The sequence below is a fragment of the Malaclemys terrapin genome, chromosome 6, assembly GCF_027887155.1.
Source record: "Malaclemys terrapin pileata isolate rMalTer1 chromosome 6, rMalTer1.hap1, whole genome shotgun sequence".
Taxonomy (NCBI): Eukaryota; Metazoa; Chordata; order Testudines; family Emydidae; genus Malaclemys; species Malaclemys terrapin.
In genome coordinates, this window is record NC_071510.1 from 78,928,181 (window position 1) to 78,940,186 (window position 12,006).

A 12,006-nucleotide genomic window follows, 5' to 3' on the forward strand; every position below is an offset into this window, starting at 1 on the left:
AAGGGCCCTTTAAATCGATTTCTGTACTCCACCCCAACGAGCGGAGTAGTGCCAAAATCGATTTTAGCAATTCGAATTAGGGTTAGTGTGGCCGCAATTCGATGGTATTGGCCTCCGGGAGCTATCCCACAGTGCATCATTGTGACCGCTCTGGACAGCAATCTAAACTCGGATGCACTGGCCAGGTAGACAGGAAAAGCCCCGCGAACATTTGAATTCCATTTCCTGTTTGCCCAGCGTGGAGAGCACAGGTGACCACAGATAGCTCATCAGCACAGGTAACCATGCAGGCTGATAATCAAAAAAGAGCACCAGCATGGACCGTGAGGGAGGTACTGGATCTGATCGCTGTATGGGGAGAGGATTCAGTGCTTGCAGAACTTCGTTCTAAAAGACGAAATGCAAAAACTTTTGAAAAAATCTCCAAGGGCATGATGGAGAGAGGCCACAATAGGGACTCAGATCAGTGCCGCGTGAAAGTCAAGGAGCTCAGACAAGCCTATCAAAAAACAAAGGAGGCAAACGGTCGCTCCGGGTCAGAGCCGCGGACATGCCGCTTCTACGCCGAGCTGCATGCAATTCTAGGGGGGGCTGCCACCACTACCCCACCTGTGTTCGTGGATTCTGGGTCGGGGATAGTCTCATCAGCGACGCCTGAGGATTCTGCCGATGGGGTAGAGGAGGAGGAGGATGAGCTTGCAGAGAGCACACAGCACTCCATTCTCCCCAACAGCCAGGATCTTTTTATCACCCTGACTGAAGTACCCTCCCAAGCCAGTACCCAAGACTCTGACCCCATGGAAGGGACCTCAGGTGAGTTTACCTTTTAAAATATAAAACTTGTTTTAAAAGCAAACAGTTTTTAATGATTACTTTGCCTGACTTTGCATTCGCGGTCAGTTCAGCTACTGGAAAAGTCTGTAGCTACTGGAAAAGTCTGTTAACGTGTATGGGGATGGAGCGGAAATCCTCCAGGGACATCTCCATGAAGCTCTCCTGGAGGTACTCCGAAAGCCTTGCCAGAAGGTTTCTGGGCAGTGCATCTTTATTCCCTCCTCCATGGTAGGACACTTGACATGCTTGCAGCAAGTAATCTGGTATCATTGCCTGACAAAGCCTGGCAGCGTATGGTCCCGGTGTTTGCTGGCATTCAAGCAACATCCGTTCTTTATCTTGTTGTGTAATCCTCAGGAGAGTGATATCGCTCCTGGTAACCTGGTTGAAATACGGGAACTTAATTAAGGGGACAGAGGTGGCCGTTCCTACTGGGATGTTTGCCTGTGGCGGAAAATAAATCCTTCCCTGCAGTTAGCCAAGCGCAGATGGGAAATTGGCCCTGAGTTTTTCGCGTTTGGCTAGCAGGGATCTTCCCTGTTACCAGCCACGCGGTGGGGGGAGGGGTACCGTGATCATCCCAGAGAATTCATGGCGGGAGGGGGGCGGCGGTGGGTGGGGGGTTAGTTTGGTGCCTGCAGGGATCTTCCCTGATACCAGCCACGCGGTGGGGGGGAGGAGTACAGCGATCATCCCAGAGAATTCATGGCGAGGGGGGGGGTGGTTAGTTTGTTTTCTGGTGCTGCTGAATGTTAACAGAAAAACCGCAGCACTCTACTTGCCTGAAGGGGCCCAGACAAGCCCCCCCACACTGCCCCCCCCCCCCCCGACTGGCTGAGATTGGACACAGCTCGTGTGGAGTGCTGCCACTTCATTTCCCAATTCTGCAGCACTCTACAAGCTATGCTTGGTATGTGGGAAAGGAGGGCGCAGAAGCTTACCATGGCTGCATGCAAGCCGAATTCTGTTGCCCAGACCTGTGATCTCTAGCAGCAAAGCCACAGGCACTAGGCATTAAGAGGCAAAATGCGACCTTGCACAGAAATCACATGTGCTATGTAATGTGAACAGTGTTGGTCACCGTGAAAGAGTATAAGCATTGTTCTGCAAAATGTAGCTTTTAAAACAATTCTCTCTTTTTTCCCCTCCCTACAGCAGCTGCAAATTCCTCAAGCCTCCCTCCTCCATCCCGAAGGTTATCACAGATAAGGCGTCGTAAGAAGAGAACGCGAGAGGACATGTTTTCTGAAATTATGGAATCCAGCCGCAGTGACAGAGCTCATGTGAATGAGTGGAAGGAAACAGTTTCAAAGTATAGGAAAGAAGTCAGTGAACGTGAGGAGAGGAGGGACCAACGTGAGGAGAGGAGAGACGCTCGAGATGAGAGGTGGCGGCAGGAAGACCAGAGGATGAAGGATGCAACGCTGGGGCTGCTCCGGCGTCTGGTGGAGGTTCAGGAACGGCTGCTGGAAAACAGACTGCCGCTTCAGCCCCTGTTCCCCCCTCCCCCCTCCCCATGTTCCGTATCCTCCTCACCCAGACGTGTAAGAACGTGGGGGGGGAGGCGCCGTACACCTTCCCATTCCACCCCAGTAGACAGCCCAAGCAAAAGGCTGTCATTTTTTTAACCTTTTCTTTGTGGCTTTTTCCTTCCCAGCAATCCTCCTCCCAAATACCACCCGGGTTCCCTCCCTCTTTTTCTAATCTATTAATAAAGAATAAATGATTTTTAAATGATAGTGACTTTATTTGGTTTGAAAGAAAGCTGGGGGAAGGGGCAGGGTGGGTTCCTTACAGAAAATCAGTCAGTAAAGGGGGAGGGTTTTCATGAAGGAGAAACAAACAGATATTTCACACGGTAGCCTGGCCAGCCATGAAACTGGTTTTCAAAGCTTCTCTGATGCACAGCGCTTCATGGTGTGATCTTCTAATCGCCCTGGTGTCTGGCTGCGCGTAATCAGCAGCCAGGCGATTTGCCTCAGCCTCCCACCCTGCCATAAAGGTCTCCCCCTTACTTTCACAGAGATTGTGGAGCACACAGCAAGCAGAAATAACAATGGGGAGATTTCTTTGGCTGAGGTCAGAGCGAGTCAATAATGATCTCCAGCGACCTTTTAAACGGCCAAATGCACATTCTACCACCATTCTGCACTTGCTTAGCCTGTAGTTAAACAGCTCCTGACTCCTGTCCAGGCTGCCTGTGTATGGCTTCATAAGCCATGGCATTAAGGGGTAGGCTGGGTCCCCAAGAATAACTATGGGCATTTCAACATCCCCAACGGTTATTTTCTAGTCCGGAAAGTAAGTCCCTTGCTGCAGCCCTTTAAACAGAGTAGTGTTCCTGAAGACGCGAGCGTCATGAACCCTTCCCGCCCAGCCCGCGTTGATGTTGGTGAAACGTCCCTTGTGATCCACAAGTGCTTGCAGCACCATTGAAAAGTACCCCTTGCGGTTTATGTACTCGGTGGCTTGGTGCTCCGGTGCCAAGATAGGGATATGGGTTCCGTCTATCGCCCCACCACAGTTAGGGAATCCCATTGCAGCAAAACCATCCACTATAGCCTGCACATTTCCCAGAGTCACAAACTTTCGTAGCAGCACCTGAGTGATTGCTTTGGCTACTTGCATCACAGCAGCCCCCACCGTAGATTTGCCCACTCCAAATTGATTCCCGACTGACCGGTAGCTGTCTGGCGTTGCAAGCTTCCACAGGGCTATCGCCACGCGCTTCTCAACTGTGAGGGCTGCTCTCATCTTGGTATTCTGGCGTTTCAGGGCAGGGGACAGCAAGTCACAAAGTTCCATGAAAGTGCCCTTACGCATGCGAAAGTTCCGCAGCCACTGGGAATCGTCCCAGACCTGTAACACTATGCGGTCCCACCAGTCTGTGCTTGTTTCCCTTGCCCAGAATCGGCGTTCCATGGATAGAATCTGCCCCATTAACAACATGATCTCCAAAGCACCGGGGCCTGTGGTTTCACTGAATTCTGTATCCGTGTCTGTGTCCATGTCCTCATCATGCTTGTCGCTGCGCTGCCGCCGCCGCTGCCTCCTCGCCTCGTTTCTCTGGTCCTGGCTGAGCATAAACTCCACGAGAACGCGCGAGGTGTTTACAATATTCATGACTGCTGTCTTGAGCTCAGCGGGCTCCATGCTTGCCATGGTATGGAGTCTGCAGTGTTCACCCACCAAGGAAAAAAGGCGCGAAAATGGTTGTCTGCCGTCCGTTGCTTTCATGCACGGAGGGAGGGAGGGAGGAGGTGAGGCTGTACCCAGAACCACCTGCGACGATGTTTTTTGTCCCATCAGGCACTGGGATCTTAACCCACAATCCCAATGGGCGCGGGAGACTGCGGGAACTATGGGATAGCTATGGAATTGCTACCCACAGTGCAACGGTGCAGAAATCGACGCTAGCCCCGGTACTTGGATGCACACCACTGAAGTAATGTGCTTAGTGTGGCCACATCCATTTCGACTTTATACAACCTGTTTTTCAAATCCGAATTATCTAACTTCGGATTAATCCCGTAGTGTAGACATACCCTCAGTCTTACACCTCCTCTAGAAGCCTGCACTGGCAGCAACACTTTCCCCCAGCATCAAATGTAACCCAAAGGTAAGGTGACCAGATGTACAGATTTTATAGGGACAGTCCTGATTTTGGGGTCTTTTTCTTATATAGGCTCCTATTACCCTCTACCTCCTGTCCCAATTTTTCACACTTGCTGTCTGGTCACCTTACCCAAAGGAAGAGTGCTGTCTACTGAATATCACACTCTACTCCCTCTGGCACCTTGGCCTTTCATGGAGGTCTCCCATCCAAGCACTAACTAGGCCTCACTCAGCGTCACAGTGATATATAGCTGATGTACCTTAAATCACAATTACGTATAATGTTCATAACAACCCAAATGTTATATTTAAAGGGACACAGTCAGACAAAGAATTAGTTCTGTGCAGTGCCTGCTATTGTAATAAGTAACATTTAAGATTACTGCAACTGCAAGGTTAGATTTTTTCTGGTGTGTATTTGACAGCAATTAGTGTACAGTCCATTTCACTGTTTCCCCCAGTACAGTCGGTCGATACTGTATAGTTGGTCAGATTCATTTTTGATTTTGTGTGGGTATTTCACACAGTTGTTTGCAGTGTTTTTGTAGCTGTGCTGGTTCCAGGACATTAGAGAGATGGATGAAGTAATATCTTTTTGTAGGACCGACTTCTGGTTTTATAAATAGACCTAGCTTTCCAGCTACACAGAGATCTTTCACAGCTCTGGGAAAGATAACCAGTTTCACAACTAAATATAAGGTGGAACAGATTATTTAGCATAAGTAGTTAACATGTATTATAAGAGACCATTCAAAGTGAGGTTGCCTGCTAACACTTCTGTAGGACAAAAGGGGGTTAGTAGGTTACAGATTGCTGTAATAAGCCATAAATCTGGTGTTTTTATTAAGCCCATGATATTTAGAGTCTGCAAAGTTATGAATTTAAGCTCCCAGGCTCATCTTTTGAAGGTGTTGTGCAGATTTCCTTTGTGGATGAGGACTGAAAGGTCAGATATGGAATGATCACTTTGTGAAAAGTGTTCACCCATGGATGATGTGGTGTTTTTGTCTTATTTTTCTGTGTGAGTTCATTCAAGAACAATGATTGTCTTGTTTCAACCACATAGTTATTATTGGGGCATTTAGTGCACTGGATGAGGTATACCACATGTTGTGATAGACGTGTATGTAAGTGGGAGAATGGTCCCACTATTGTGGGGGAATTTTCTTGGGTTCTATATTACCCAGATGTAATCAGATAGCAAAAGGACTTGAGTCCCCATCCCAGCTCCCTTTACCCAGATGCCTGGCTCACCTCAAGGACTCCTCTTCAACTCTCCTGTGTGGTAGAGTCCTCATAACTCCAATAAGGATGGGAACAGGATTCCTAGTCTCATCATGGGTCATATAGGATGGGAGCTAAGGTGTCCCCATTCCTCACTGGCCACTTCCCTGACCGAGTGATCACTACATTGAGTTTAAACTGAATACAATTTATTAAACAGCGACTGTAAAAACCCAAACACAACAAAGGAAAAATGGAAAAGGTTAAAAGAAGAAGGAACCCCGCCTTATGGGCATGGGGAACACCATGAACAGTAGCCTCTGGAACTTAAGAAAATTACAGTCTATTCCTTATATATATCAGGACTCCTTCCCAGGACCTGGCTGTGTTGCAGTGATACTGTGGGTAAGATACCTGCTTTGGTAGTGGCTACGTGCCCCCAGGTTCTAGGTGGCAGGACTCTTCTCCCCAGTATCAACCATCCCAGCAGGTTCATGCACCCCAGCCCCTCCAAGTCCAGCCTTCAGGGCTTTCTTGTCTGGTGACATCTCCCTGCACTGGGCCATTTCTGTCCAGGGTTCCCAGTTGCTCACCACACTCAGCTCTAGTATTACTTGTGGCGTGGTCAGCCTTCCGCTATTCCAGCTCTGGTCCCACTGGTCCCCCTGTAGCTCAGTCCTGGCTCACCATTGATGCTGCTGGTCTCCACGGCTCTAGCTCCCTGGCTCTGGGCAGCTTCTCTGCCTCCAGCTCAGCTCCACCTCTGAGCTGCTTCTTTGGCACCTCTGGTTCTGTCCCTCTGTTCTCCCCCCAGCTTAGCTCTGGCCTGCTGCATTTTCCTTTGCTCTGTTCTAATCTGCCCTGGCAGCCACCGCTCACATGGAGGATGGGCCTTGATGGGCTCTTGACTCCCTCATTGGCCTGCCTGCCCTGTCATTTTGACTGACTTTGAGTGCTAGCTTTTGCATCTGTTGTTTTGGAAGGGTCTGGTGATGCTTTGAGTTGGTTCATCCTCATCTGTGGGGAGCTTGCTTCTGCTGATGAGTTTGGCAAGGCTCGGAGGTTGTTTGAAGGCCAGAAGAGATTGTTCAGGAAAAAAAGATTTCAGGACATAGTCCCCGCTGAGTCTGGCTTGTAATTGTTTAATGATACCCCATATGGGTTCCAGTGTGGGTTGGTAGGTGACAACTATGGGGGAAGAGGCAGGTTCTCTCAGGGTATTTGGGTGGCCCATTCCATGATGCAATCTACTTCTCTGGTGCAGTGTCCTTGTTTGGTGAAGGTGATTTTAAGTATATTAAGGTGTATATCCCAGACTTTCTTCTTGGAGCATATTCTGTGTTATCTGAGTGCCTGGCTGGAGAGAACAGATTTCTTGGTGTGTTTGGTTCACCCCAAACACACCAAGAAATCTGTTCTCTCCAGCCAGGCACTCAGATAACACAGAATATTTGTTACTGGATTTGTGAAAGTAGATGAGATGTTCTAAGGGTTTCTTGCATATAGTTGTCTGTAGGGTTTCATTGCTGAAGCTGACTGGGGGGTCCAGGAAACTGATGTTAGTGGGGAATGTTCTAGGGAGAGTTTGGATGAGTGGTGGTTGAAGTTGTGGAAATCTATGAGGGAGTTTAGGTCATCTGTCCAGATGATGAAAATATCGTCTTCGTATCTCAGGTATCTCGTCAGTTGGCCTCATTACATAATCATCGTGGTTGAAGATTACAATGGCACCCATTTATCTGCTGGTTTCTTCACTATCTGGTGGTTGGATTTCAGGAATTGTATAGCTGTCTTCTCGGCAGTGAAGAGACTGTGGTGGGCGTGTTTAAGGATTTCAATCATTTTTTTTCCCTGAATCAATCAATTTAATGATCAAATGTGTGGTTTCATCCACTCTGGGGTGTCCAGTAAGAGGATTCTTTTTTTCTTATGATTGTCAGTGGGGATGTGGTAGCTGTGAATGGCGTCGTCATCATTGTGAAAGAATTCTTTGTGTAAGCAAAAGAGTTCTTCTAGTTCTTCACATGTTAGTATGGTATATGATTCTGTGATAGGGCAGAAGTTCAGTCTTTTGGAGAGTAGTCTTGATAAAGTGATGATGTTAGAGTTCTCATGTAGTGTTCATGTGGTGGGTCCTGGTGTCATGATTTCACCTATAGTGGTGTTCTATAGGGGTAGAGTTGTTGTAGTTGGTTCCACTTTTTGTTTTTTTGTTGGCAAGCTCTGGTTAGGGTTTTTGATAGTTGCTTTGGGTTTCTTGCATGATCTTCAGGTAGGTTTCCTGATTTTTTTCTCCCTTCCAGTGTGTGTGAGTATGAGATGAGTTCTAGTTGGAGGTGGTCTCTTCTGGAGCATGAAAGGTGCAGATGATTCCTCAGTTTCTCCTTCTATGAGTACCATTCCCGGACTTGAAGAAGAGCTCTGTATAATCTCAAAAGTTTTTCTCACCAAAAGGAGTTGGTCCAATAAAAAATATTAGCTCACCTACCTTGTCTCTCTATTTCATATCATGTCAGGCAGAAAAGGAAATTATTTTTAACTCAAAGACTGGCAGTGGAACTCATGGGCATGTGTAATATCTGAAACCTTTTACCTTTGTTTGAAACAAATTGACTAGATTTCATGTTGACAGTGTCCCTTTAAGGATGAAGAGCACACAATAACTAGTCATAATTGGCTAATTGCTGGTGTAAAATGTTAACTGGAAGAGAATGAGGGAGAAAAAATATGGTAGAAAGTGAACGCTTTGAAAATAGACTAGTACTGTTGTATATGAGAGGTTATCACTATGCAAATGAATTTTCTTCAGGAAGTTTTAAAATAATGAAATCACTTCAGTGTATTTCTAGTAGGTCAGTCAATTAAAAAAAAATGTTTAAAATTAAGTTTCCACTGCTGAACTGACAGAATTGCACTGGCCCTGAATCAGAAATGTAAACAGTGTTAGGTTTGTGGGTAAATATCATTATCTGATTTTATAGCTGGAGAAACATATGAAGAGAGGTTTAGGCCAAAGTTTTCAAACCTTGATATCTGAAGTTAGCCTCTTAAATCCATATTTGGGTATCTATAAAAGTAACCTGAACTTCAAAGGTGCTGATCAGTTGCAGCTCCCATCGATTTTTTATGTGCTTATGTTAGAGTTCCAAGTGAAGGAGACAGACAGACAGACACACATGGATGTTCCGCACTTTGCCTCCTACCCCTCCTCCCACAAAAAAGCTAGCACAAACAGCAACTCAAGTCAGATAAGTGTCCCTCTGGGACTAACATGGGATTTATTTACATTAACACTATGTTCTAAAGCTGAACACAGAAGCAGCATCCTTTGGTAGGAAGTGCTCTAAACAGTGGTCTCCAAATGCATTAAAACTACTGATTTTAGGTAACGGAGAACATTCCTCTTCCTCCAAATTTTTTCTTTTTCACTTGCCACATCCGCAGTGACTTGGACTGAAGGAGAAGTCAGGCTCCAAATGGAATGTTCACTGATTTCCATTTCAGTTGACTTCTCCACTAGTCTACCACTACCCTCTCCCCCAGATAGTCTCCAAATATATATGCATTCCCTTGGGCCAATGCTCATACTTAACCCAGTTAGTTAAAGAATTATCGGAATTGGGAGGGCATGGCTATTCCATACCATAGTAACCCCTTCCTGCCCATTTCCTCTCCTATGCTGTTAGGATTTTCTTTATACAGATTTGAGAGAACTGCAATTCCTTAATCTTGTGGAAAGTGTGGGTGAGCGCACACACGCAGACCCCTCTTTCATAATGCTGCTAAACTGTCTGGGGATGCCTGAAGAATGTCATTTGCTTGGGCTGCCAGACCTTATGTTTAAGAGCATCTTCCCCAGACCACCTATTCTGGTCCTGCTTCCTCCTGTTTTTTGTTTTAACTTGTATTTATAGTAATGTGAACATCAATCTGAAACCAGTTTTCACTCCATCTATCTCTCTAGAACTTGAGATTTTTCCTCTTACTGTTGTGAGCCCAGAACCCCAGTAATGTAAACAGGCAGTTCTTCTTCGAGAGATGTCCCTGTGGGTGCTCCACTGTAGGTGCTGGTGCGTCCCTGTGCCTTCGCCCGGAGATTTTTACAGCAGTACTCATAGCGGCCACGCATGCTCAGAAGCTGCCCCCCGCTGTGACTTTAGGTTAATAGTACGCATGCGTGGCCGGTCTCCTCAGTTCCTTCTCAACCGTCCCCGGCCTGAGACGGAGCTCAGCAGACTCATTAGCAAATCCTTCACTCTTACCTTTTAGTAACCAGTTCTTGTCAGTTTTTTTCTGTTAGTATAGTTACTTACCCAGTTCATCTATTTAAAAAAAAAAAAAAAATTTTTCTCTGTCAGCCGCGGCTATGCCGGGCTCCACAGGTTTCAAACGCTGCGCTACCTGCAAGGAAGCTATCCCGTTGTCAGACGGACACTCAAAGTGCATAAAATGTCTGGGGGAAGCTCACATTCCCCAAAAATGTGCCCACTGCTGTAAACTCAGCTCCAGGGCACGGAAAGACAGGGAGCTTAAACTCAAACTGCTCCTGCTTCAAAAATCTATCGGGTCAGTTTCAGACCCAGGCATTGAAGCCGGCTCCGCTACCCGACACAGCCCCCCCCCTCAAAAAAGCTGAAGAAGTCTACGAAGAAGGGGCACCTTTCTTCACCGAACAAGACTATGAGGCATAAAGTTTCTCCAGGCAGATCAACGATCTCTCTGCCTGTGCTCCCTCGCCTCAGCAATTTCCATGAGCCAGGCTCCTCGGGAACCGCGCAAAAGCCGCCTGAGGCTTCAGCGCCGCCGCGAAGCTCCGGTGCCGAGGCATCAGGCTTCCAGTTGCCTGCCTCAGTTACGGCACCGTTCGGCACCGCGAATGAGACAGTGCCGACATTCCACAGCATGCCTCACCCGAGGCAGCCTGACATTTCTCGCCCGGCACCAACCGCGGCACCGACGCCTGCGGGGCATTCTGACACAGAGATCACAGCCAGAAACCCCGATCGCGGGAATGCTCCTGTGCGGCAGCCTCTATCGGCTCAGCTTTCATCTCCCGCAGGAGCTTCACTGACTCATTTTACCCAGACAGCTGATCTTCTAGTATCACCTACCTTGCAGTCTCCGCTCATGAATACATATTCTTTTTCAATGCCTGAGTCAGGATCTGAGCAGTTTTCCTCCAGTGAGGAGGAAGCAGATCCACAGGGAGTTTTTTCTCCATACCATGACTCCCAACCCCGGACCCACAGCAATAAGGGTTATGAGAATACTACCTCATCCCACTCTCAGGACCCTGCCCCTTGGGGGATGAACCCCTGGATGGCACCACCTATGCCCTACCCGCCACCATGGCAATACTGGACACCATGGGCATCATACCCTCGGGAACACATGCCCCGTGGCCACTCGACCAGGCGCAACACTGATCCAGCGCCGTCTCCTAATGCATATGCCAGTGACACGAGACGCCTGGCAACACAGCCACGCTCCCAGGATAAACCTAGCCCTTCTCCTGGTCCAACAGACCCGGAGTTAGCACCTGAGGAAGCATTACTTCCCCTTCCTCCCACTCCCTCTGATGAATATACAAAATTCCAGGACCTCTTTAAGAGAGTTGCTAGTGACCTGAACATTAACCTGGACGTGGTTCCCGAACAACAGCATGAGCTAACGAACATCCTACAGCCCCCTTCTTCCTCCAGAGTGGCACTCCCAATTAACGCAGCCCTTTTAGAACCCGCTAAGTCCATCTGGCAGACTCCAGCGACAAGCCTACCTACCTGCAAGCAAGCAGACAAGAAGTATTTTATTTCTCCAAAGGATTCTGAATTCCTTTTTACCCACCCAGCACCAAATTCATTGGTAGTAGACGCTGCGAACCAGAGGGCTAGACAACAGTATTCTCGTTCTGCCCCACCTAACAAGGATAGCAAACGACTGGACCTGTTTGGTCGCAAGGTCTATGCATCCTCCACCCTCCAATTTCGTATAGCTAATTATACTGCAGTCCTGGCAAAATACGACCATAAAAACTATAATAAGTTAATGGACTTTATTGATGACATTCCAGAACAAAGAAAACAACAGTTCAGAGCTATGGTTTCTGAGGGCCAAGCCATTTCACGCACCGCTCTCCAAGCAGCCCTCGATGTAGCCAACACAGCGGCAAGATCTACCGCTACAGCGATAGTCATGCGACGGGGCTCATGGCTCTCCTCTTCCTTTTTTCCTCGCGAAGTTCAGAACACAATTGAAGATCTTCCCTTCGACGGTGACAAACTCTTTGCTTCTAACACGAATGAAGTGCTTCATTCAATGAAAGACTCCAGAACA

The 12,006-nt window shown here is 47.6% G+C and overlaps 1 protein-coding gene across 1 annotated transcript; it reads left to right on the forward strand.

The window, feature by feature from the left end:
- Positions 1-525: 525 nt before the first annotated feature.
- LOC128839838 (unique GC organizer UGO-like) lies at positions 526-2,483 on the forward strand. Its single transcript, XM_054033157.1, has 2 exons — positions 526-813; positions 1,990-2,483. Exons 1-2 carry the CDS (start codon positions 798-800, stop codon positions 2,460-2,462), a joined length of 489 nt encoding a protein of 162 aa, XP_053889132.1. The 5' UTR covers positions 526-797; the 3' UTR covers positions 2,463-2,483.
- Positions 2,484-12,006: the final 9,523 nt, after the last annotated feature.